The sequence below is a fragment of the Capra hircus genome, chromosome 21, assembly GCF_001704415.2.
Source record: "Capra hircus breed San Clemente chromosome 21, ASM170441v1, whole genome shotgun sequence".
Classification (NCBI taxonomy): Eukaryota; Metazoa; Chordata; class Mammalia; order Artiodactyla; family Bovidae; genus Capra; species Capra hircus.
In genome coordinates this window covers 20,773,430-20,795,568 of record NC_030828.1, presented here as the reverse complement: position 1 = coordinate 20,795,568, position 22,139 = coordinate 20,773,430, and the positions used below count along the sequence as shown (strand labels likewise).

Sequence of the window (22,139 nt, the reverse complement as noted above, 5' to 3'; positions counted from 1 at the left end):
TGGTGTGATCACTCACCTACAGCGAGACATCCTGGAATATGAAGTCAAGTGGGCCTTAGAAAGCATCACTAGGAACAAAGCTAGTGGGGGTGATGGAATTCCAGTTGAGCTATTTCAAACCCTAAAAGATGATGCTGTGAAAGTGCTGCAGTCAATATACCAGCAAATTGGAAAACTCAGCAGTGGCCACAGGACTGGAAAAGGTCAGTTTTCATTCCAATCCCTAAGAAAGGCAATGCTAAAGAATGCTCAGACTACCGCACAGTTGCACTCATCTCACACGATAGTAAAGTAATGCTTTACTAGCTTTACCGTAAACTTCCAGATGTTCAAGCTGGTTTTAGAAAAGGCAGAGGAACAAGAGATAAAATTGCCATCATCTGCTGGATCATGGAAAAAGCAAGAGAGTTCCAGAAAAACATCTATGTCTGCTTTATTGACTATGCCAAAGCCTTTGACTGTGTGGATCACAATAAACTGTGGAAAATTCTGAAAGAGAAGGGAATACTACCTGACCTGCCTTTTGAGAAATCTGTATGCGGGTCAAGAAGCAACAGTTAGAACTGAACATGGAACAACAGACTGGTTCCAAATAGGAAAAGGAGTACGTCAAGGCTGTATATTGTCACCCTGCTTATTTAACTTACATGCAGAGTACATCATGAGAAACGCTTGGCTGGAATCAAGATTGCCGGGAGAAATATCAATAACCTCAGATATGCAGCTGATATCACCCTTATGGCAGAAAGTGAAGAAGAACTAAAGAACCTCTTGATGAAAGTGAAAAAGGAGAGGGAAAAAGTTGGCTTAAAGCTCAACATTCAGAAAACTAAGATCGTGGCATCCAGTCCCATCATTTCATAGCAAATAGATGGGGAAACAGTGGAAACAGTGTCAGACTTTATTTTTTTAGGCTCCAAAATCACTGCAGATGGTGACTGCAGCCATGAAATTAAAAGACATTTACTCCTTGGAAGGAAAGTTATGACCAACCTAGATAGCATATTAAAAAGCAGAGACATTCCTTTGCCAACAATGGTCCATCTAATCAAGGCTATGGTTTTTCCAGTAGTCATGTATGGATGTGAGAATTGGACTAAAAAGAAAGCTGAGCACTGAAGAACTGATGCTTTTGAACTGTGGTATTCGAAAAGACTCTTGAGAGTCCCTTGGACTGCAAGGAGATCCAACCAGTCCATCCTAAAGGAGATCAGTCCTGAGTGTTCATTGGAAGGACTGATGTTGAAGCTGAAACTCCAATACTTTGGCCACCTGATGCAAAGAGGTGACTCCTTTGAAAAGACCCTGATGCTGGGAAAGATTGAAGGTAGGAGAAGGGGACAACAGAGGATGAGATGGTTGGATGGTATCACTGACTCAATGGACATGAGTTTGAGCAGACTCCGTGAGTTGGTGATGGATAGGGAGGCCTGGTGTGCTGCAGTCCCTGGGGTTGCAAAGAGCCGGAGATGACTGTGTGCCTGAACTGAACTGAACAGGGAATTTGCACATGACCTAGACTCAACAACTTAGTTGAAGTTTGACTAAAAATGTGTAAGGGTGGGAGTTTCCAATTCTGCTGACCCCAAACTGGAGGATCTAAGCACCTTTCCTTGAAACATCATCTTTCTCTGAGGTGGTTTCAAGGCTAGTAGTTATCACCACCAAAAATTCCAAACAAGTACAATAAATAGGGACTCTGGTTCCTCCTCTTCTTCCTTAAAAGAATGATGGACTATTAGCCAGGTATATGGATGTGAACTGGCACCCCACTCTGGTACAATTGCCTGGAAAGTCCTATGGACAGAGGAGCCTGGTAGGCTGCAATCCATGGGGTCGCAAAGAGTCAGACATGACTGAGCGACTTCACTTTCACTTTTCACTTTCTTGCGTTGGAGAAGGAAATGGCAACCCACTCCAGTGTTCTTGCCTGGAGAATCCCGGGGACGGCGGAGCCTGGTGGGCTGCCATCTCTGGGGTCGCACAGAGTCGAACACAACTGAAGCAACTTAGCAGCAGCAGCAGCATGGATGTGAACTGGCTTCCCTGGTGGCTCAGACAGTAAAGAAGTTACCTGTAATGCGGGAGACCCAGGTTTGATCCCTGAGAAGGAATGACTACCCACTCCAGTATTCTTCCCTGGAGAATTCCATGGACAGAGGAGCCTAGCAAACAAAATGCATATCACTCAGTCTTTACCCTCAGGGTCACAAAGAATCGGACATGACTGACACTTCAATTTCATGCATATGAACCAGAGTTCTGCTACTTCCCAGCTGTGTCTTTTTGAGCAAGTGTACTAACCTTCTTTGAACCAATGGAGCTGACACCAACTGCCTCACCAAACGGATACTGGATGGACAAGGCTGCCATGGAGCTGGAGCCCTGGCAGGTGGGGCAGTGAGAGGAGTTTAATCTGAAGATTTTGCCTTGACTATCCTGGGCTGCTGCTGTGCTTGCAAAGGACCCACGTGTTCCCACCCTGATCCCTCTACAGGTAAGGGCCAGACTCTGGAATATGCTGAGACTCTAGTACTGCCTCTTGTCAGGCCTCTGATACCCTGGTCCACAGTATAAAGAAACAATATGTGGAGAGCAATTTCTTTATAACCATTTCAGAAGTGGCAGTACAGAACAGAATCTGCTCTTTTGAGCCAAAAGGAGGCTAGGGGGAGGGCATTCTCCTAGTTTATAGGTATAAACAGTGAGCCCTTTGTACCTGATAATACTAGGATGGCATGAAAGCCAAATACCAGAGGCTTCCACGGTCTCTGCTTGTGGGTTTTTGTTTTTTTTCTTTTCTTTTTTCTACTTGGGTTTTGAGCAAGACAATTGGGAACAAAATGAAAGGGATGATGGGTTATTCTGGGACATGCTGGCTCGAGATCAGGCCTCTGAATAAGGCCTTAGACTTTGGGGGGCCCCAAACAGCCCCGCTTTGGTCCCAATCTACTAGATGTCTGGGCCAAAGCGGTAGCTCTGCCTGGCTGAGACAGGGAGAAGGAAACTTTGAAGTCAGTAATTCAAGGTCACTTTGCTGGCCCAGCTCCATCTGGCAATGTTGACTCTGAGGCAATGAAGGGGAGAGCTGGGAACACAGGGCAGAAAGAGGTGGCTAGCATTGGAGGGAGCTGGTGTAACTGGGAAAGTGGGGGACTGGCCTCAGATGTTTCTAAATAAAACCCAGCCCCAGCTGAGGCTTTGGTTGTTTATGGCAGAACCGACTAGTATTGTCTTTTGTATGAAAGCAGGCAAAAACGTGCCTGGTAGATTATTCAGCCAGGCTGCCTGAGTACTGCCTGATAAGCATCAGTGGTTGCGCAGGGTGTGTCAAGGCTTTAACATATGTTTTTTCACCCAAGTCTTCTGGCAGCCCTGTTACTGTTATCGCTCCCCTCTCGGAAGGGAGGGTACAGACTCTGGCTACGCTCAATGACTTCGATGACTAGCAGCTTGACCTGCTGAAGCAGTGGGACTCCAGTTCTTGAGTCGGGTCAGTCTACCTAAGGCGTAGGAGGATCTGGGAGCGAATCCGAGAAGATCCGAGGTGGCCATGATCTTAGTTCAAAAACGCGGAACCCGCACTGGTTAATGCGCCCGGAAATTTCAGCCCAGCCAATGCGAAGGGTGCAGCTGTTTGTTCAAATTTGCCTTTTTGGGCTTAAGCTGATGCGTCAGCAATTGACACTCTGGTTTAAATAGGGCATCCTGGAATGAGAGATATTCCTCGCTAACGGCTCCCCCAGTCCTCCAGCTCCCATCCCCTGCTCCCGGGTGCCAGTCGGTCTCAGCGTGTTCCAAGGTCTGGCCTTTACCTGTAGACGGATCACGGTCTCACTCGCCTCTCGCTCCAGTGGAGCTGAGCCTCCTCCGGTGCCCAGCGAACCTCGGGCTGGGTGTGGGGGCGGAGCCTCGGCTGGTGCAGGGCCGGGGGAGGAGTCCCCCCGGCCGGACTCCGCCTCCTCTCGGTGAGGCCCAATAGGGTGGCGGCCCCCGCAGCCCCGCCCCGGTCCTGCCCGCGCAGCCCGCGCTTCGCAGGCCTCCGCAGCCCGCCACCAGGCAGCCGCCGGCGCTCGGATCTCGCCTACCCGGGTTCCTTCGCTCGCTCATCCGCCAGTCCGACCGCCCACCCGCTCGGGATGGCTGGTTACCTGCGGGTCGTACGCTCGCTCTGCAGAGCCTCTGGCTCCGGGTCGGCCTGGGCGCCAGCAGCCTTGACAGCCCCCAACTTGCAAGAGCAGCCGCGGCGCCACTGTGAGTGCCACGAGGAGGGTCCGGGCGGGGTGCGCGCCCGACACCGCGACGTGGCGGCCTTCCGGGCGGGGACCAGCAAGCGCGACCCGGGACGCCCGCGGGCCAGGGACGGCGGGGTAGGGCACACAAAGAGCCGGCGCACTGGGGCTTGCTCCCCTGCCCCACCTTCCAGGCCGTGCCAGTCGCAGGGGTGGGGACTTGAAGAAAGGTGGCAACTGGTGGCCCGGGCGATCTCGGCCCTTGCAGCCCTGTGCCCCCAGATTTTCCCACAGTGGGGTTCTAGGGGTATCCCGGGCTCAGAGGGTATCCTGCCCGCCCTGCGCTCCTGGAGGGAGACAAAGCAACCGAGTGGGTGCCGGAGCGCCTGGCCCGCTCCCCAGCGAGAGGGAGGGTCGCGGCGCGGTCCCTGATCAGACAAAGGAGGGGAGGGAGGAGGCAGCCACTTCCCCTTCCTTCTCACCCTGGGCGCTAGGTAATCCCTGCTCGCTGTCAGGCGCTTGTCAGCTATTTTTGGAGCCTTTTAGGCTACAGCTGGAGGAGCGTCCTTTTTATTTTCGCTTTGTTTGGACGCCCCCGTTCTCCTTGTCGACGCACTTGAAGCTCCATCCTGGGGCCTGTCCTTGGCTTGACCAGCCTCTTCTCGCCAGCCGGCTCCCGCACCACTCCTGGGCCCTGCCCAGCTCACCCGACCAGGAGACCTGGCAACCGAGCCAAAATGTCACTTTCCCAAATCGTGCGTCATAACTTCTGTGGTACCCTTAGTCCACTGCTTCGGACAGACGGCAGTAGTCTTTTTTTTTTTTTTAAACCGTGCCAGGTCTTCGTTTCGATAAGGATCTAGTTCCCTTATCCGGGATCGAACTCGGGTCTCCTGTATTTGGAGCACGGAGTCTTAGCCACTGGACCACCAAGGAAGTCCCGAAACGAAAGTAGTCTTGATAAGCAGGGTAATAAGCAGGGCGTCCAGGGACGGGGGAGCCTGGTGGGCTGCCGTCTGTGGGGTCTCACAGAGTCGGACACGACTGAAGTGACTTAGCAGCAGCAGCAGCAGCCTGAACTTCCATTACCGAGGCAGGCTTGCCCCTCTAACATTGGTCTGCCCCCTGGCTCTCCTTCGCAGGCTGCAAAAGGCAAGGAACAATGTGGGTCCTGGCTACTGCCTGTTGCCATGGAAACCCCTCTCCTGCCTGGCCTGCACGCAGCCCCTTGGAGTGATGACAAGGGGGTGGGGCCCAGGCAACTTGGTTTTACTGCTGGAGTAGGTAATCTTTAACCTAGTGTGGGAGCAGCTGACCAGAACCTAGAAAGGCCCCAGCACCCTCCCTCTCCTTTCAAGGAGAAAGGGACATTTCTGTTTTTGTATACTCATGGAATTTGTCTTTAAGGAGCCAGCCCTGCAACTCAAGGTTCCATGGGTCCCCAGACCCCAGACAAAGTTTCCCATATGACACCAGCTTCAGCAAAATATGGCAGGAGTTAGATACATTCTCCACTTCTCCCTTTTATTTTTTCTTCTGCACATATGGTAAAAAATAAAATTTAAAAAAACCCCACATAAACAAGAAAACAGAGCCCCTTTGGGGGGCCTGAATTTTGGTAACACATAAAAAGAGCAGCCAGTGGCAGGTCCTTTCAGAAGCCCCTAAGAAGGGTTTGGTTATTAATGAGGAGAAAGCCTGGTGTTTGAGTTGGATATGCGTGCGACTGTACAGTTGTGACCTCTGCTAGCTTGTTACTTGGCAACGCTGCTGGAGACAGAATACTTGGCATTCCCCTTGATGACAAGAAAAGAATATGCTTTGGCTGAAATACTCTTGTGTTTTTGCTGCCGGGTAATTCCCACACGTGTCTCTTTCTAGTTTTGCGACTCATAGGCCTCCTGCGACTGCTGGTGGTGGTTCTGATAAGTTGGCCTGGGGAAGTGAGGGTGGGTGCTTCTCAACCGCTCAGCCGGACCTTTATCTGGCCTTCCTTAGCTCCTAGCCTGGGAACTTCTTAATTTCCTCACCCCCCTGTTCCTCAACTCTTCAGATCTCCGTGACCTGCTTCAGATCTTGGTGACTTGTTTGCCCTTTTAGATTTCAGAGGAAATTATTTAACGATTGTTCGAAGTTGTGCAGACCTATCAGTAGTGTTCTTATGTGTTCTCCACCGAGCCTTGTTTCAGCTGCATCAGGTAAGACCATAGCTACCCCATCAGACGTGGAGCTGCTGCTGCTGCTAAGTCGCTTCATTCGTGTCCGACTCTTAGCGACCCCATGGACTGCAGCCCACCAAGTTCCTCCATCCATGGGATTTTCCAGGCAAGAGTACTGGAGTGGGGTGCCATTGCCTTCTCCGCAGATGTGGCGCTAGGGGTAAAGAAACCGTCTGTCAATGCAGGAGACATAAGAGACCCTGAGTCTCTGAGTCGGGGTTGAGTCCCTGAGTCGGGAAGATCCCCTGGAGGAGAGCATGGCAACCCACTCCAGTATTCTTGCCTGGAGAATCCCATGGACAGAGGAACCTGACATCCATAAGGGTGCAAAGAGTTGGACACACTGTAGCGACTTAGCATGCACATACCCCATCCGGGGTGTTCTGGATGGTCATGTTTCGGCCCTGCAGGTTTTAAAGAAAAACTTCTGGAAGGGCCTGGGCCCTGTCCCCCAGATCCTTTATGGAAAGCTGTGGCCTCTTTTACTGATTCCAGGATGGGGTGTTGGAAATTGCTCTCTGATTACTGGAAGTCAGCCTTGTGACTTGCTCTGGAGTTTACACTTCTGTAAACCCATGTTTAAAATGCCAACAAATGGCAAATATTAAGACGATAAATTGTGAGCTACTCCAGCCCATTACCTGGCCACCCAAGTACATTCGTGATGGTCTGGTGCCATTTCGTGGTGAGAACTCACCCGCCTCTGTGTGGTAATGCATCCCGGGATGAGGGAGGGAGTGGAGTAACTTTCTATCCAAAGGGTAGGTTATGACAGGGCAGCCCTGACCAGACTGAACTGACCGTAGCTTGACATTCATTCATGGACTTCAGCAAATATTGTGCTTCTACTCTGTGCCAGGCACTGTGCCAGGGACACTCTGGGGACAGAGCTGGACATAAGGGACGAATATTTCTGCCCTTATGGAGCTTAAATTCTAACGTGAGGAAGGACAGTGGGCAAGGTAGAAGTTGGCTAGTGTGATGTACGGTGACAAGAGCCGAGGAGAACAAATAAGGCAGAAAGATACGGGTGAAGGTTTGGGTAGGGCTGCCGGATAAGGCCCCAGTGAATGAGGGAGAGTAAGTCCCCTACATACCACCTAGTTCTGTTCGGAGAGTACCTTCCTTAGACCCATTTGTTCGTAAGTCCAACAAAGTTAGCTTAGATACCCAGCTAACACAATGGGCTATTTAGTACTGTACTGTAATAGGTTTACAATACTTCTCCCATAAAAAAATAAAAACATTTTTAATCGTACAGAACAGTGGCTTGAAAAGTACAGGAGTACAGTACAACACTGGCGTACAGGTGCTGGCATCGAGCGAAGCGGCACCAGGAGTGACTGGCTGGAGGTGGGAGATGGCAGAGCGAAGGGTCGTCAGCAACAGGAGAGGAGGGCAGGCTGCGCTGTCACTCATGCCCGATGCTGGTGCCACGGGTTCCGGTTCCTTGCTGGAACCAGATGCGTGTTCGCATCTTGGAAAGGTTGCATCTGGAAGGTTCATATGTAGGGGACTCACTGTACTGAGGGAATAAGGGAATGAAAACAGGCTGTTTAGTCTTCAGGGGAAGAGGGAATGTCGATGCCAAGGCCATGATGCAGAAGGGCACCTTTGCTTGTTGGAGGAGCAGAAAGTCAGGCTGGCTCAGAGTGCAATATGGGAGATGAGGTCAGGGTTGGGGGTTGCTTGTAGGCCACTTTGGAGGATTTTGTCCTGAGTGAAAGAGGAGGCTTTTCAGGGCTTTGAGAGGAGTGTAACTTGATTTACATTTTAACAGGAGCGTTGCTAGCATCAGGGACCTGGTAGGAGGGTTGCTTGGACCTTGGTGGCAGTTGGATTCTGGGCTTATTTTGTAGGAAGAGCCAGTAGAATGTTTGTGATGGTTTGGACGTGGATGCAGGAGAAAGGAAGGTGTGAAGGATGACACCAAAGAAAATGCTAGAGCCTCTTCTGGGATTGCTGCCCAGCCTTCTTGAACCCTCAGGAATTGGGGGCTTCCTCCCACATTCTACTAGGTCTCTCTGCTGACAGGAGCGTGGGTGGGAATGTGGTGAAACCAGTTACATAGACAGAGGGGGGCGAGGGGGTGCCCGTCTTAGGAGGGCCCTTTAGCCCAGAAACTAGATCTCTTTACTCGAGCAGCAAGTAGATGCTGAAACCCGGGCTGGGTTTTGAAATCCTTACTCCATTCCCCGTCTGGGCCTTGGCCTAACGGACCTCTTGGGACTGGTGTAATTCCATCCCACACTCGGCCCAAGAGGACAGTGTTTGTGCAGCAGGTCGTCTGAAGCTTTCATGGTGACTATTACTTGGATTTCAGGTCACCTGTCACCACCTGTCTCCCAGAGAGGGGCACATGGTGGGGCTGTCTCCACCATAGTGGCTAAACAATAGGCAAGGTTTCAAACTCCAAATCCTTGGGGTGCTCTGGAGGGCACGTGGCAGGGCTGGGGTGGAGGGAGAGGCTGACCTCTATCAGCCTGTCCTTCATCCTTGCTGTGGGTGAGCAGGGGCTCAGTGGGATGAAGTGACTCTTTCTATAAGAGGGACTGGATTTTTATGTATAATCTTCTGTTGTTATTTTTTTTTTTTAAACTGGTTTAAATTAGGCATTAAAGCATTTTTAAATTTCTTATTTTTTACGGTGGTAAAACTGCACAACAAAAACTTCCACCTTAACCACTTTTATGTGTGCAGTTCAGCGGCATAAAATATATCCACCTTGTTGTTCAGCAGTCTGCACAGCTTTTTCATGTTGCAAAACTGAAACTCGGTACCCATTAAATAACTCTGCTTCCTTTCCTGCCCCCCAGCCCCTGGTAACCACCATTCTACTTTCTGTTTCTATAACTCTGACCACTCTAGGTACCTCATGTAAGTAGAATCGGACGATATTTGTGTTTTGTGTGACTGTCTTGTTTCACTTAGCAGAATGTCCTCAATTTTTTTCCTTGTTTAGCACGTGTCAGCATTCCTTCCTTTTCAAGGCTGAATAGGCTTTCATTGTCTGTATATGGCACATTAAAAAAAATATTCAGATTAAAATTTATTGTTCTTCTGAGTCAGGTATAGGAATTGTGAAAAGCTTAGGTGATATAGTTATTAAATCCTTACACTCAATACTGTTTCTAGTTTATTATAAGTTACTTCCCAAAAATGTTAGTCACGGCTGGACTGAAAAAGTCTTTCAGTAATACATAAAGTTTCCATAGGAGCAGGCATGTAAGGCTTTGTCATATGCTTATGGAGAACTGTTGTAGGTGTTACAGTTATGAGGTCTCCAGTTTGACTTAATGGGTTAAATAAGTCTCTGTTACTAGCTGCATTGTAATTTCCAAAAGTAATAATGCATGTAATTAGAAATAAGAAAACTTTTTTTTTAACTTTTTATTTTGTGTTGGGATATAGCCGATTGACAGTGTCGTTTAGATTCCACATATAAGGGATGTCATACGGTGTTTTTCTTTCTCTGTCTGACTTGCTTCACCCAGTATGACACTGTCTAGGTCCATCCATGTTGCTGCAGATGGCATTATTTCATTCTTTTTAATGGCCGAGTAATATTCCGTTGCATATACGTACCACATCTTCTTTATCCGTTCCAATAGAGAAGCTTTTAAAATTAAAGATCTTCTTCTCAAAAACAAATAAGTATTTGGGAAAGGTGGTGATGTTGTTTCTATAAGAACACCACATTGTAAGTCTGATCCAAAGGGAATTTACCATTGTGGAATTTGAAACAAAAGAACCAGTGGCAAAGGCTATTGAGGTAGGGCCAGATCCATCCCTGAAACTTGGAAGCGCTTCCTTTTTTAGTTTGAAAGCAAGTACATCCATGTTTAAGTGGTGTGGGTCCCTGTTTTGGAAAAAACTCAGAATCATGAACATAGTTTACCTTTTTGGCGGAAAGTTTTTTCTTAAACATCCTGGATTAGTTTCCAAAGGGTTCTTTTCTCCTCTTGAACGTTCATATCACACTTTATTTCTCCATTCATCTGTTGCTGGACACTTGGGTTGCTTCCACCTCTTGGCTATTGTGAATAATTCTGTTGTGAACATGTTTATACAGATAACTTTTTGAGACCCAGCTTTTAGTTATTTTAAAACATTTTTTGAGGAAGCGTCATACTGTCTTCCCATAGTGGCCCCACCATTTTACATTCTCACTAGCAATGTACACGGGTTCCAATTTCTTTACATCCTCATCAACACTTGTTACTTTATGGCTTTTGTTTTTGTTTTGATAGTAGCTATCTTAAGGGGTGTGAGGTGGTATCTCATTGTGGTTTTGGTTTGCATTTTCCTAATGAGTAGTGATGTTGAACATATTTTTATGAGCTTATTGATGTTTTTTTGAGAAATAGCTATTCAAGTCCTTTGCCCCTTTATTAATCAGGTTTGTTGTTGTTGTTGAAAGGGCCTGTTTTTTAAGCCTTGGTCACCAAACAGCATTAAAAAAAAAAAAAAAAAAGACCCACTACAAAATGACCCACCCCACAAACAAACAAACAAGAAGACCCACCCCACAAACAAAATGAGCCTCGGCTGCTGTGGCTCACACCTCCGATCCCTGTTCCCAGCTCCTTTGGGCAGTTGCTTTGAGGAAGGCTGACACTTGACTTTGATAATAATGCCTCTTGCTCTCTCTGTTATCAGTGGTGATAGTGATAAGGTTAGTCACTCAGTCGTGTCTGACTCTTTGTGACGCCATGGACTGACTGTAGCCCACCAGGCTCTTCTGTCCATGGGATTCTCCATGCAAAGATACTGGAGTGGGTTGCCTTTCCCTTCTCCAGGGGATCTTCCCAACCCAGGGATCAAACCTCGATCTCTTGCATGACAGGTGGATTTTTTACTATCTGAGTCGGTTTTCCTTTCCATACTCACTCTTTAAGGATAGGCACTGTGTGTTGAGGTGTTTCAGGAAAGGCCATTTACCCGTGACACCTGGTTGTAAATAAGCGGGCCCTGTGGTCTCTGAGGGTTTGACATTTGCATACACAGCTGGGAGGGCTGCCTGCTGCGGTCTTGACATTGAACTCCCCCACTGAGGTGTGCTGTCCACAGGCTGCTGTGCCTGAAGCTCAGAGCTTGAGTGGAGCCCAGGCTGAGGCCAAAACCTTTAGGACTGGCCCCAAATGGACCTCTCCTTAGGGATTCAGATTATGGTAGCTTTAGTTCATTTAAAGGTCTTCCCCTGGTAGCTCAGCGGTGAAGGTTCCACCTGCCAAGAAAGAGACATGGGTTTGATCCCTGGGTCAGGAAGATCCTCTGGAGAAGGAAATGGCAACCTGTTCCAGTATTCTTGCCTGGAGAATTCCATGCGTGGACAAAGGAGCCTGGCAGGCAACAGTCCATGAGGTCCCAAAGTGTTGGACATGACTGAGCGACTGAACAACAAGTACATTAAAAGAAATTGATTGGCTCTCATCACATTAACTCATAGAAGATACATCTGAAAATTAAGCGAGCTGGCTCTACAACAGCCCAACAGGTCCAACAGGTTTCTACAGGGCCACTCCTGCTTTAGACTAGGCTTGGTGAAGGTCCAAAGTACCCACTGCACCTTGGAAAGAGCTGGAGCGGTGCCAGCCATGTTCCATCTTGTTCCCTGGGGGAAGAAATATTTGGAGCCTGTGTTTGCTTTCTGCTTCTCTCCATCTGGCCCACAGGGGCATCCAGAGGCTATGCTTGAGCCAAGGCCCTGGGATCTATCCTGACCCTGACACAAGCCATGCTCCCTGGGTCTCATTTTTCTTCCTTTTTAGATTAAAAAAAAAAAAATCTGTTTGCACATCTTTGGAGAGTGAGTCATCAGCTGCACATAATTCACTTGCTGCTTCTGCAGGAGGGGAAGTGAATGCTGGGCAGTGGGACCTGGCTGACACTCCTCCCTGCGTGGTGAAGGGTGGGTCTGGCCAGGAGGAGAAGAGCTCTCCCGCCAACCTCGTCTCGTGGCTGTGATATGCTGTGCGTGTGTCTGGTTCTAGATGCCGACAAGAGGATCAAGGTGGCGAAGCCAGTGGTGGAGATGGACGGCGATGAGATGACCCGTATTATCTGGCAGTTCATCAAGGAGAAGGTAGTTCCCTCCCAAAGTGGGTGGCCTTGCACGTAGCCGGCTGGGCTCAGTGATCAGTCCCAGCTCCCGTCTCCTGAGCCCTGCCTCAGGTCCCTGGGATTCACCCATCACCCTGGTGGGCAGGAGCAACCCTGTTTGTCTCCTTCTGCCCACCCTCCTGTCATGTCCAGACCACTCATGGGCCTTGCTATTTTATTTATTTTTAAAATATTTATTTATTTGACTACATTGGGTCTCAGTTGTGGCTCTTGGGCTCCGTTCCACAGCCTGTGGGATCTTATTTCCCAGACCAGGGATTGAACCCACATCCTCTAATTTGGAAGGCAGGTTCTCAACCACTGGATCACCAGGGGAGTCCCTGCTCTTATTATTTTTTTAAATACTTATTTATTTGGCTGTGTCAGGTCTTCATTGTATCATGGGAGAGTTTTTCCTTTAGGCCTATGGACTTTAGCTGTGTTGCAGGCTCAATAGTTGTGGTGCGTGGACTTAGGTCAGGCATGGGACTGTCCTCAGCCATCTTTGTCTTGTACCAAGTTTAAAGCATTTTAAAGAATGTGATTAAACATAATCACATATCATGTTTTTTTTTTTTTTGCTGAATTAAGCTTTTGTTACTCCAGGTGTTTCTTGACTTCCTACTTTTGCATTCCAGTCCCCTATAATGAAAAGGACATCTTTCTATTTCTGCTTTATTGACTATGCCAAAGCCTTTGACTGTGTGGATCACAATAAACTGTGGAAAATTCTGAAAGAGATGGGAATACCAGACCACCTGACCTGCCTCTTGAGAAATCTCTATGCAGGTCAGGAAGTTAGAACTGGACGTGGAACAACAGACTGGTTCCAAATAGGAAAAGGAGTATGTCAAGGCTGTATATTGTCACCCTGCTTATTCAACTTTTATGCAGAGTACATCATGAGAAATGCTTGGCTGGAATCAAGATTGCCGGGAGAAATATCAATAACTTCAGATATGCAGATGACACCACCCTTATGGCAGAAAGTGAAGAGGAACTAAAAAGCCTCTTGATGAAAGTGAAAGTGGAGAGTGAAAAAGCTGGCTTAAAGCTCAACATTCAGAAAACTAAGATTATGGCATCTGGTCCCATCACTTCATGGGAAATAGATGGGGAAACAGTGGAAACAGTGTCAGACTTTATTTTTGGGGGCTCCAAAATCACTGCAGATGGTGACTGCAGCCATGAAATTAAAAGACGCTTACTCCTTGGAAGAAAAGTTATGACCAACCTAGATAGCATATTGAAAAGCAGAGACATTACTTTGCCAGCAAAGGTCCGTCTTGTCAAGGCTATGGTTTTTCCTGTGGTCATGTATGGATGTGAGAGTTGGACTGTGAAGAAAGCTGAGTGCCAAAGAATTGATGCTTTTGAACTGTGGTGTTGGAGAAGACTCTTGAGAGTCCCTTGGACTGCAAGGAGATCCAGCCAGTCCATTCTGAAGGAGATCAACCCTGGGATTTCTTTGGAAGGAATGATGCTGAAGCTGAAGCTCCAGTACTTTGGCCACCTCATGCGAAGAGCTGACTCATTGGAAAAGACTCTGATGCTGGGAGGGATTGGGGGCAGGAGGAGAAGGGGATGACAGAGGATGAGATGGCTGGATGACATCACTGACTTGATGGATGTGAGTCTGAGTGAACTCCGGGAGTTGGTGATAGGGGGGCCTGGTGTGCTGTGATTCATGGGGTCGCAAAGAGTCAGACACGACTGAGCGACTGAACTGAACTGAAGCTTTTGTTTTATTCTTCAGATTAATTAACACATATATACAGATACAGGAAATACAAGAAACACAGTGGAGGACTTCAATCTGTGTTGCAGATTGAATATTTATCTCCCTTCAGAGAGCTGGCACAGGTTGACTTATCCTTCAGGAATTTCTTTTTTGTTTTTAATTTATTTTCTATTGAAGTACAGTTGAGTATGTTGTCTTGATCTGCTGCATTCCGATGCAGTCCCTTGAGGGAGTGAAAGATGATCAGGGATCATGAACCTTTCCTTAGTGGTCCGGGGATGTCATCGTGAGTTGTGGCGTGGTGTCTGTTGGGGACAGTGATGTGTTTGAGCCACCACTGCAGGTGGTTCCCAGGGTGGCTGCTTGACTTCTCCAGAGTCTCTGTGGGCTGGGTCTGCCCGGGGGAACACATGGTCCATGTGAAGACTCCCACCTTGTGTGTCTGTCCCCAAGAACAAGGTTGAGAATTGCCACTTCTGAATGGGGGAGGAGAGGGAACCCACTGTTTGGAGAACTCTAGATGTGTTTGGAGTGGGGTTTGGCTGAGTTGATCGGCCACCGTGGGGGATCGGTGGTGTTTTATGTGATCCTCGCTGGGAAAGAGCCCTCCAAGGGGCTGCAGCCTGATCTGCCAGCCTCTCTCCAGAGCCCCAGCTTCCTGCCAGCTTTGGCCAGCCCTCCAGAGGTCTTTCCTCTTCCCCTCCCAGATGGGGTGAACCTAGATGCCCCTGAATCCCAGTCAGTCTGGGCTGATGCCTGGCCCCGGCCATCTGTTTCTAGCTCATCCTGCCCCACGTGGACGTCCAGCTCAAGTATTTCGACTTGGGGCTCCCGAACCGTGACCAGACCAATGATCAGGTCACCATCGACTCTGCGCTGGCCACCCAGAAGTACAGCGTGGCTGTGAAGTGTGCCACCATCACCCCCGACGAGGCCCGTGTGGAAGGTGCGAGGGGGTGGGGGTGGGGACCAGGAGTCAGAGGGTCGCCGTCTCAGGAATTTCGGCTCAGCCTGGCGGGTGGGGCTGGAAGCACAGCGTCTGAACTGAGGCTGGGTGTTGCCAGGTTCATCAGACTGACCTCCGCCCAGTGTGCCGCAGCAGTGTATCGGCTGACAGAGTGCTTACCACGTGCCAGCCACTGTTCTGGGCACTTTACACACAACGTGCATTGAAGTCTCACAGCAACCCAAAGACCAGGCGTTTTATCAACAGTTTTGTTTTACGGGCAGTTGCCTGAGGGGGCACAGCTGGATCTTGAAGCTAAGAAATGTGATTCAGGAGCGCCACTCTCGACTCCGCTGCTTCCCCAGGGTAGTTTTGAGGAGCCCCCTTCTAGCTACATTCTTGCTTAGGGTTCAGATCCTGGTCTGAAGGTTTGGGCTGCAGTGGGGCCGCTTCACCTTTGTCCTCATAGAGTTCAAGCTGAAGAAGATGTGGAAGAGCCCCAATGGAACCATCCGGAACATCCTCGGGGGAACTGTCTTCCGGGAGCCCATCATCTGTAAGAACATCCCGCGTCTCGTCCCTGGCTGGACCAAGCCCATCACCATTGGCAGGCATGCCCACGGCGACCAGGTTGGCCCCGGTGGGAGTGGGGCTCCGAGGGCCTGGGACACCCCGCCCCTAGCTGGAGCCCTGGGCCTGAGCCATCTTTTCGTCTCTGCAGTACAAGGCCACAGACTTTGTGGTTGACCGGGCTGGCACATTCAAGGTGGTGTTCACCCCGAAGGATGGCAGTGGCCCTAAGGAATGGGAGGTGTACAACTTTCCCGCTGGTGGCGTGGGCATGGGCATGTACAACACGGATGAGGTGAGCAGCGGCTCCTGGGCTCCCTCCCCCACCCATGTCTCTGACTCCGGCCCCATCGGGTTGGTGGTTCTGACTCTTCCCGTGTCGGTGGCCTCAAGGTCTGAGGCCCGAGAGCAAATGCATCTTTAACTGTGTTCAGGGGGTCCTATGGTATGCCTAACATCCTGTGCTCATTCTCGGGTGCATCTTGGGGCATACTGGTTGTCAGCTCTTGGTTTACAGCAAACTGGGTAAGTGCTTCTTTCCCTCCCTACCCCCATTTCTTGGCTTTCCTTTCCTCTGTGGTTGGCCTCATTCTTAGGCCGTGAAGAAATGGCCAGTACTGGCTCCGGGCTTATCCCTGCCAGCCTGGCTATCCTGGCAGAAAAGAGCCTTTTTGGCTCCTGGTTCCAGCAAAAGTAGATGGCTTGGGTCACATGGCTATCTCCCAGCCAATCATGAAGGCCTAGGGGAGGAAGGGCTCTGATTGGATAAACCCAGGACATAGGAGAGACAAGCAGGTGGGCTGAGGGCATGGCCCCACCCTAGCCATATGGTTTAAGAAATGGGGAAGGGGATAGCTTTCCCAGGTAAAACTGGGCATCTGCTTTCTCCCAGAAATTGGGAGCAGGGTGCTGGGCCAGCAGCAACAGCAGATGCTCACTCCAGGAAAAGAAAAAATGTTCGTCGCTCAGTCGTGTCTAACTCTCCGTGTCTGTAGCCCACCAGGCTCCTCTGTCCATGGAATCCTCACTCCAGAGGGGCTGGGTAAACCCTGACTGCCTGGGTCGAGTGTGGGGAGGGGAATGCTGTTCCCAGGGCTGGGCCTGCCCTGGGGGACCGCTCCAGAGACCTCTCTCTCCCTGCAGTCCATCTCAGGTTTTGCACACAGCTGCTTCCAGTATGCCATCCAGAAGAAGTGGCCTCTCTACATGAGCACCAAGAACACCATCCTGAAAGCCTACGACGGGCGCTTCAAGGACATCTTCCAGGCCATCTTTGAGAAGTAATGGCTTCTCCCTTCACTGTTTTCCAGGGAGTCCATGACCCTCCTTCCTGGTCCCCTCCGCCTTGCCCCCCTGGGGAGGCTGTCCTAGTATGTCTGTCTTGGCCCTGAGGATCAGGGCGGGATTCCCCAGCCTGTCAGCCTCCTGCCCTCCCCTCACCACAAGCCCCTTTGCTCCCAGGCACTACAAGACCGAGTTCGACAAACATAAGATCTGGTACGAGCACCGGCTCATTGATGACATGGTGGCTCAGGTCCTCAAGTCTTCGGGCGGCTTTGTGTGGGCCTGCAAGAACTATGATGGAGACGTGCAGTCGGACATCCTGGCCCAGGGTGCGCTCCCCGCGGGGATTGGGGGTGGACCGTCAGTTTTCCCTTGCTGGGAGAGAGGGTTGGCTGGGAGTGGGGGTGCTGGTTTGCACATCCTTTTGGGAGGAAACTGCTCCAGTGGAGCAGCAGGACTGGGGGTTGCCTGCTCATTGCAGGGTCTGCCGTAGACACATGCACCAGGGCCTCTCTGGTGTCTGAGTGAGGAAGGGCCATCTGTTATGTTTGGACTGGGGTATTGCTAAGGCTGCCGTTCCAGAGGAAGTAGTACACAGCAATTTAGGTCCTAAAGACCAGGCTTGTTAGCTCTGAGGTTGTTCCCTTCCGTGAAATGGCTTGTCCATGCAGGAGATGTTCCTGTCCATGCAGGAGACTCAAGAGACACGGGTTCAATCCCTGGGTTGGGAAGATCCCCTGGAGGAGGGCATGGCAGCCCACTCCAGTATTCTTGCCTGGAGAATCCCATGGACAGAGGAGCCTGGTGGGCTACAGTCCATGGGGTCACAAGGAGTCAGACACAGCTGAAGTGACTTAGCACAGCACAGCACATGGAAGGGCCAGGTGACTCTGCTTGGCTCCAGATTTGGATGAGGTTTGGCTCTAGCAGAAAAACGGGAGTAAGTATTCGGTTGACTGAAAAGTTTGTTCAGGTTTTTCTGTAACATCTTTGGCCAAGTTTTTAGCCAACCCAGTACAACCAGATGCTCTTTAAATTGCAAAGAATTTGTTTTGCACAGTAAACCTTTCGGATATAGGAGAATATTGGGGGATGATGGCAAACCCCCCAGACCTAGAGCATCCTAAAAGACAAGCTGAGTTGCAGCAGAAAGCCATTAGGGAGGAACAGAAAGAAATAACTCAGTTGTAATGGGAACGAGGGGCTTCCCAGGTGATTCAGTGGTAAAGAATCTGCCTGCCGATGCAGGAGACGATGGTTCGATCCCTGGTCCAAGAAGATCCTCTGGAGAAGGAAATGTCAACTCACTTCAGTATTCTTGCCTGAGAATCCCATGGCAGAGGAGCCTAGGCTCTAGTTCATGGGGTCACAGACAGTCAGATACAATTGAGCACGCACAGATACATTCATCTTATTGGGACTGAGAGCAAGAAAGATAGTGGGAAGAGGCAACATGTATGCATAGGGAGTGGAAGAGAAACCAGGCTCTGTGAGCGAGCGGGCTGAGGTCTAGCTCCCATAAGGAAAAAGTGAAGCCCATGCAAGGCTGCAGTGAAAAGGCAGAGGGTCGCCATACTTCATAAAAACCTTTGCCTTCATTTTGAAAAGTTCAGTGTGATCCTCTCACTAGAACAATTCCTATCTAGAATGGAAGGATGACAAGCCCTAGCACACAAGAGAAAGGCATGAAGTGTGTAAGGACTAGTGAGTGTGAAGGTCCCAGGTGAAAATGGAGAAGGGATCCCCCTTTCTCTGCCCCAGCAGCAAAAATTCTCAGGCAAATAACTTCCCTCTAGAAGTTGCCCACTTTTTCTTTCTTGGGCATTTACAGTTCTTATTATGGTGCTGTGGGGTGCTTTTGAAGCCCAGGAGGCCTTTGATCATAGTAAACGCTGACATCTGGATTTGAAAAAATTTGGAAGTAGATCACAAAGCTCTTTTAAATTTTTAAATATTTATTGTTTATTTGACTGTGCCAGGTCTTTGTTGTGGCATAAGGATCTTTGATCTTTGTTGCCGCCCTTTGGGATCTTTAGTTTCATCATGTGGGATCTAGGTCCCTGACTGGGGATCGAACTTATGCCCCCTGCTTTGGGAGTAATGAGTTTTATCCACTGGACCACCAGGGATGTCCCAAATCGTAAAACTTTCAAGTGGCCTAAAAGAGCAGAGAGCTTCCTGGGTAGCTCAAACAGTAAAGAATCTGCCTGCAATTTGGAAGACCTAGGTTTGATCCCTAGGTTGGCAAGATCCCCTGGAGGAGGGCATGGCAACCCATTCCAGTATTCTTGCCTGGAGAATTCCATGGAGAGAGGAGCCTGGCGGGCTACAGTCTGTGGGGTTGTGAAGAGTCAGACACAACTGAGCGACTAACACACACATACTCAAAAGAGCAGATAAAGTGATGACTGTGAAATAGCTGCCCGCAGGCTTTATTCTTCCTGCTTGAATGAGCCTCTTGGTCACCTGCCAGGGTGCCCTGGGGGGCCATAGATTCTGGAGCATCCGGAGGTAGGGGATGTGGATGTATGCCAGCAGGCGGATGAGAACCACCTCTGAGTGCCACCTGCCCTATGCTGGGCCCTGGAGACCCAACACTAGTGCCTGAGGAGAGGTGCTGGCACTGAGGGGGGTCTTCCTGCTCTCCAGGCTTTGGCTCCCTTGGTCTGATGACGTCCGTGCTGGTCTGCCCGGATGGGAAGACCATTGAAGCTGAGGCTGCTCATGGCACAGTCACCCGCCACTATCGGGAGCACCAGAAGGTGAGTTCCAGGGCGGTGGCCGCGTGCCCTTCTATCCCCGGAGCCCGAGCCCACTGGCCCTGAGGGCTGGGAGCATGGGCCTGGTCCTGTCAGTCTAGAGGGGGCAGCTGTGTCCAAGGGGCCTTATCATTGGCTGCTTGGCTCTTCATCCCCCTGCGACCTCTTCCCCCAGGGCCGGCCGACCAGCACCAACCCCATCGCCAGCATCTTTGCCTGGACGCGTGGCCTAGAACACCGGGGCAAGTTGGACGGGAACCAGGACCTCATCAGGTGAGCTGGTTCTGGGCAGGTTCCGGGCCCAGGCTCCATGCAGCTGGGGTCTCACTCTGCCCTGTGCCCTGCAGGTTCGCCCAGACCCTGGAGAAGGTGTGTGTCGAGACAGTGGAGAGCGGAGCTATGACCAAGGACCTGGCGGGCTGCATCCACGGCCTCAGCAAGTGAGTGGTCGGCGGTCAAGGCCGGTCTGGGCTTCCGGGGGCTCAGGGTCCTTTGTAGAGGCTTGTTCCTAAGTCAGCTTGGCTGCCAGGGGACAAGACAGGTCCACGGCCCTGAGTGATGGCTGGGGCTAGCCTCCCCACACCAGGCCCAATGAATGGGTCCCTATCCCTAGGCCAGCTGCTCAGAACCTTCCAACCCCTGCCGCAACCACCTCCCGGCTTCTCTTAGAAGAGCTTTACTGAGCTGCCTGGAAAAGCAAAGCCAGGCCTCGCTGGGTTCCTGCTGAGTTTGCTGTGGCCCCTCCCCCCTCTTTTTTGCCCACACCATGCTGTATGGAGGATCTTAGCTCCCTGACTGGGGATCGAACCTGCACCCCCTGCAGGCACTGCAGGATTCTTAACCACTGCACCACCAGGGAAGTCCCGCTGTGGCCTCTTGACAGTGGGCTCCAGGTAGCCTCTGGTCTGTAGTCCTCTGCACAATTGCACGAGAGGCCTACTGTCTGGATGCTGCCCTGGATTGGGCGGCGGCCGGGGGAGGCGGGGTGGGTGTCTGCCAGAACCACCCTCACATGCACATGCTCTCTTGACAGCGTGAAGCTGAACGAACACTTCCTGAACACCTCGGACTTCCTGGACACCATCAAGAGCAACCTGGACAAAGCTCTGGGCCAGCAGTAGCGGGCCAGGGTTGCTGCCAGCTGCTGAGCTGGCCGGGCCGGAGGCGAGTGGGCAGCCAGGGGTCCCCCTGCCCCCCCCGACCGACACGCCCCGCGGCGGAGGGTGAGCCTCTTAGCCCCTGTTAGGAGGCCTTTCTAGGGGACTTTTTTTTTTTTTTATAAGAAGTTTTTAAAAGTATCTGTGTGTTTCCCCTCATGGTGACATGAGGCAGGAACAGTGTGTTTTACCTCAGCCGGTGGTATGTTTTGCATACTGTAATTTATATTGCCCTCGGGACACATGGTGCCATATTTAGCTACTAAAAAAGTTCTTCACAAAACAGGTCTGCTGTGTTTGTCCCTGAGGGAAAGGAGGCAGCCAGGGCTGAAGAGGCAGACGCCTTCAAAGGGCTGGTGGATTCCAGCAGGGGCAGACTGGGATGCCCAGGCTGCTGCAGGCCTCTGTGGTCAAGGGGCCAGGTGAGGGGGTGAGGGTGACCGGGCAGCAGGTCTTGGGGGGGTGTTCACTGGGATTTCCCAGCATGTTCTGGTTTCTATATCCTCTTCTCCTTTTTGAGAGTAATCACTTCCCAGTTGATTCCGGTTATATTTTTTTGTTTCGTTGTTGTTGTTATTGTTGGTTTTAACCAACAATATTTTGTTATCGTTGGTTTTAACCTTCTAAATGTCTGCAGACCTCTTGATTTGCCTGTTTCTCAGTGCTCAAAACAGGTCCCACAAAGTAACCGCTTCAGTTTTCTTGCTCACGGCTGCTTAGAGCTTGAGCCTGGGAGTGTGTGTGGGGCTCCTGTGTGGTTGGTCCAGGCCACTGAATCCCAGACTTGGGCTCCTCTTCACTATTCTTTGGCAAAACTAGAACACTAAGATGATAGAGTTGTTACACATGCTAGTGGTAAAGAACCTACCTGCCAATGCAGGAGATGTGAGAGATGTGGTTCGATCCCTGGGTCAGGAAGATCCCCTGAAGGAGGGCGTGGCAACCTTCAGTATTCTTGCCTGGAAAATCCCACTGACAGAGGAGCCTGGCAGGTTAGAGTTCATAGGGTCAGAAAGAGTTGGACTGAAGCGACTTGGCAAGCAAGCAAGCAATATAGCTAAACAGGTCCAATTTAAAGGGCTGTGCTTTATGCAGGGATTATATTCTACTTTTGGTGTTAAATGTCCTG

The 22,139-nt window shown here is 50.4% G+C and overlaps 1 protein-coding gene across 1 annotated transcript; it reads left to right on the top strand.

The window, feature by feature from the left end:
- Nucleotides 4,009-21,656, top strand: IDH2 (isocitrate dehydrogenase (NADP(+)) 2, mitochondrial). The gene is made up of 11 exons (XM_018066021.1): nucleotides 4,009-4,254; nucleotides 12,445-12,536; nucleotides 15,075-15,240; nucleotides 15,710-15,870; nucleotides 15,962-16,105; nucleotides 16,954-17,090; nucleotides 17,272-17,423; nucleotides 19,744-19,856; nucleotides 20,029-20,126; nucleotides 20,201-20,293; nucleotides 20,887-21,656. Exons 1-11 carry the CDS (start codon nucleotides 4,140-4,142, stop codon nucleotides 20,972-20,974), a joined length of 1,359 nt encoding a protein of 452 aa, XP_017921510.1. The 5' UTR covers nucleotides 4,009-4,139; the 3' UTR covers nucleotides 20,975-21,656.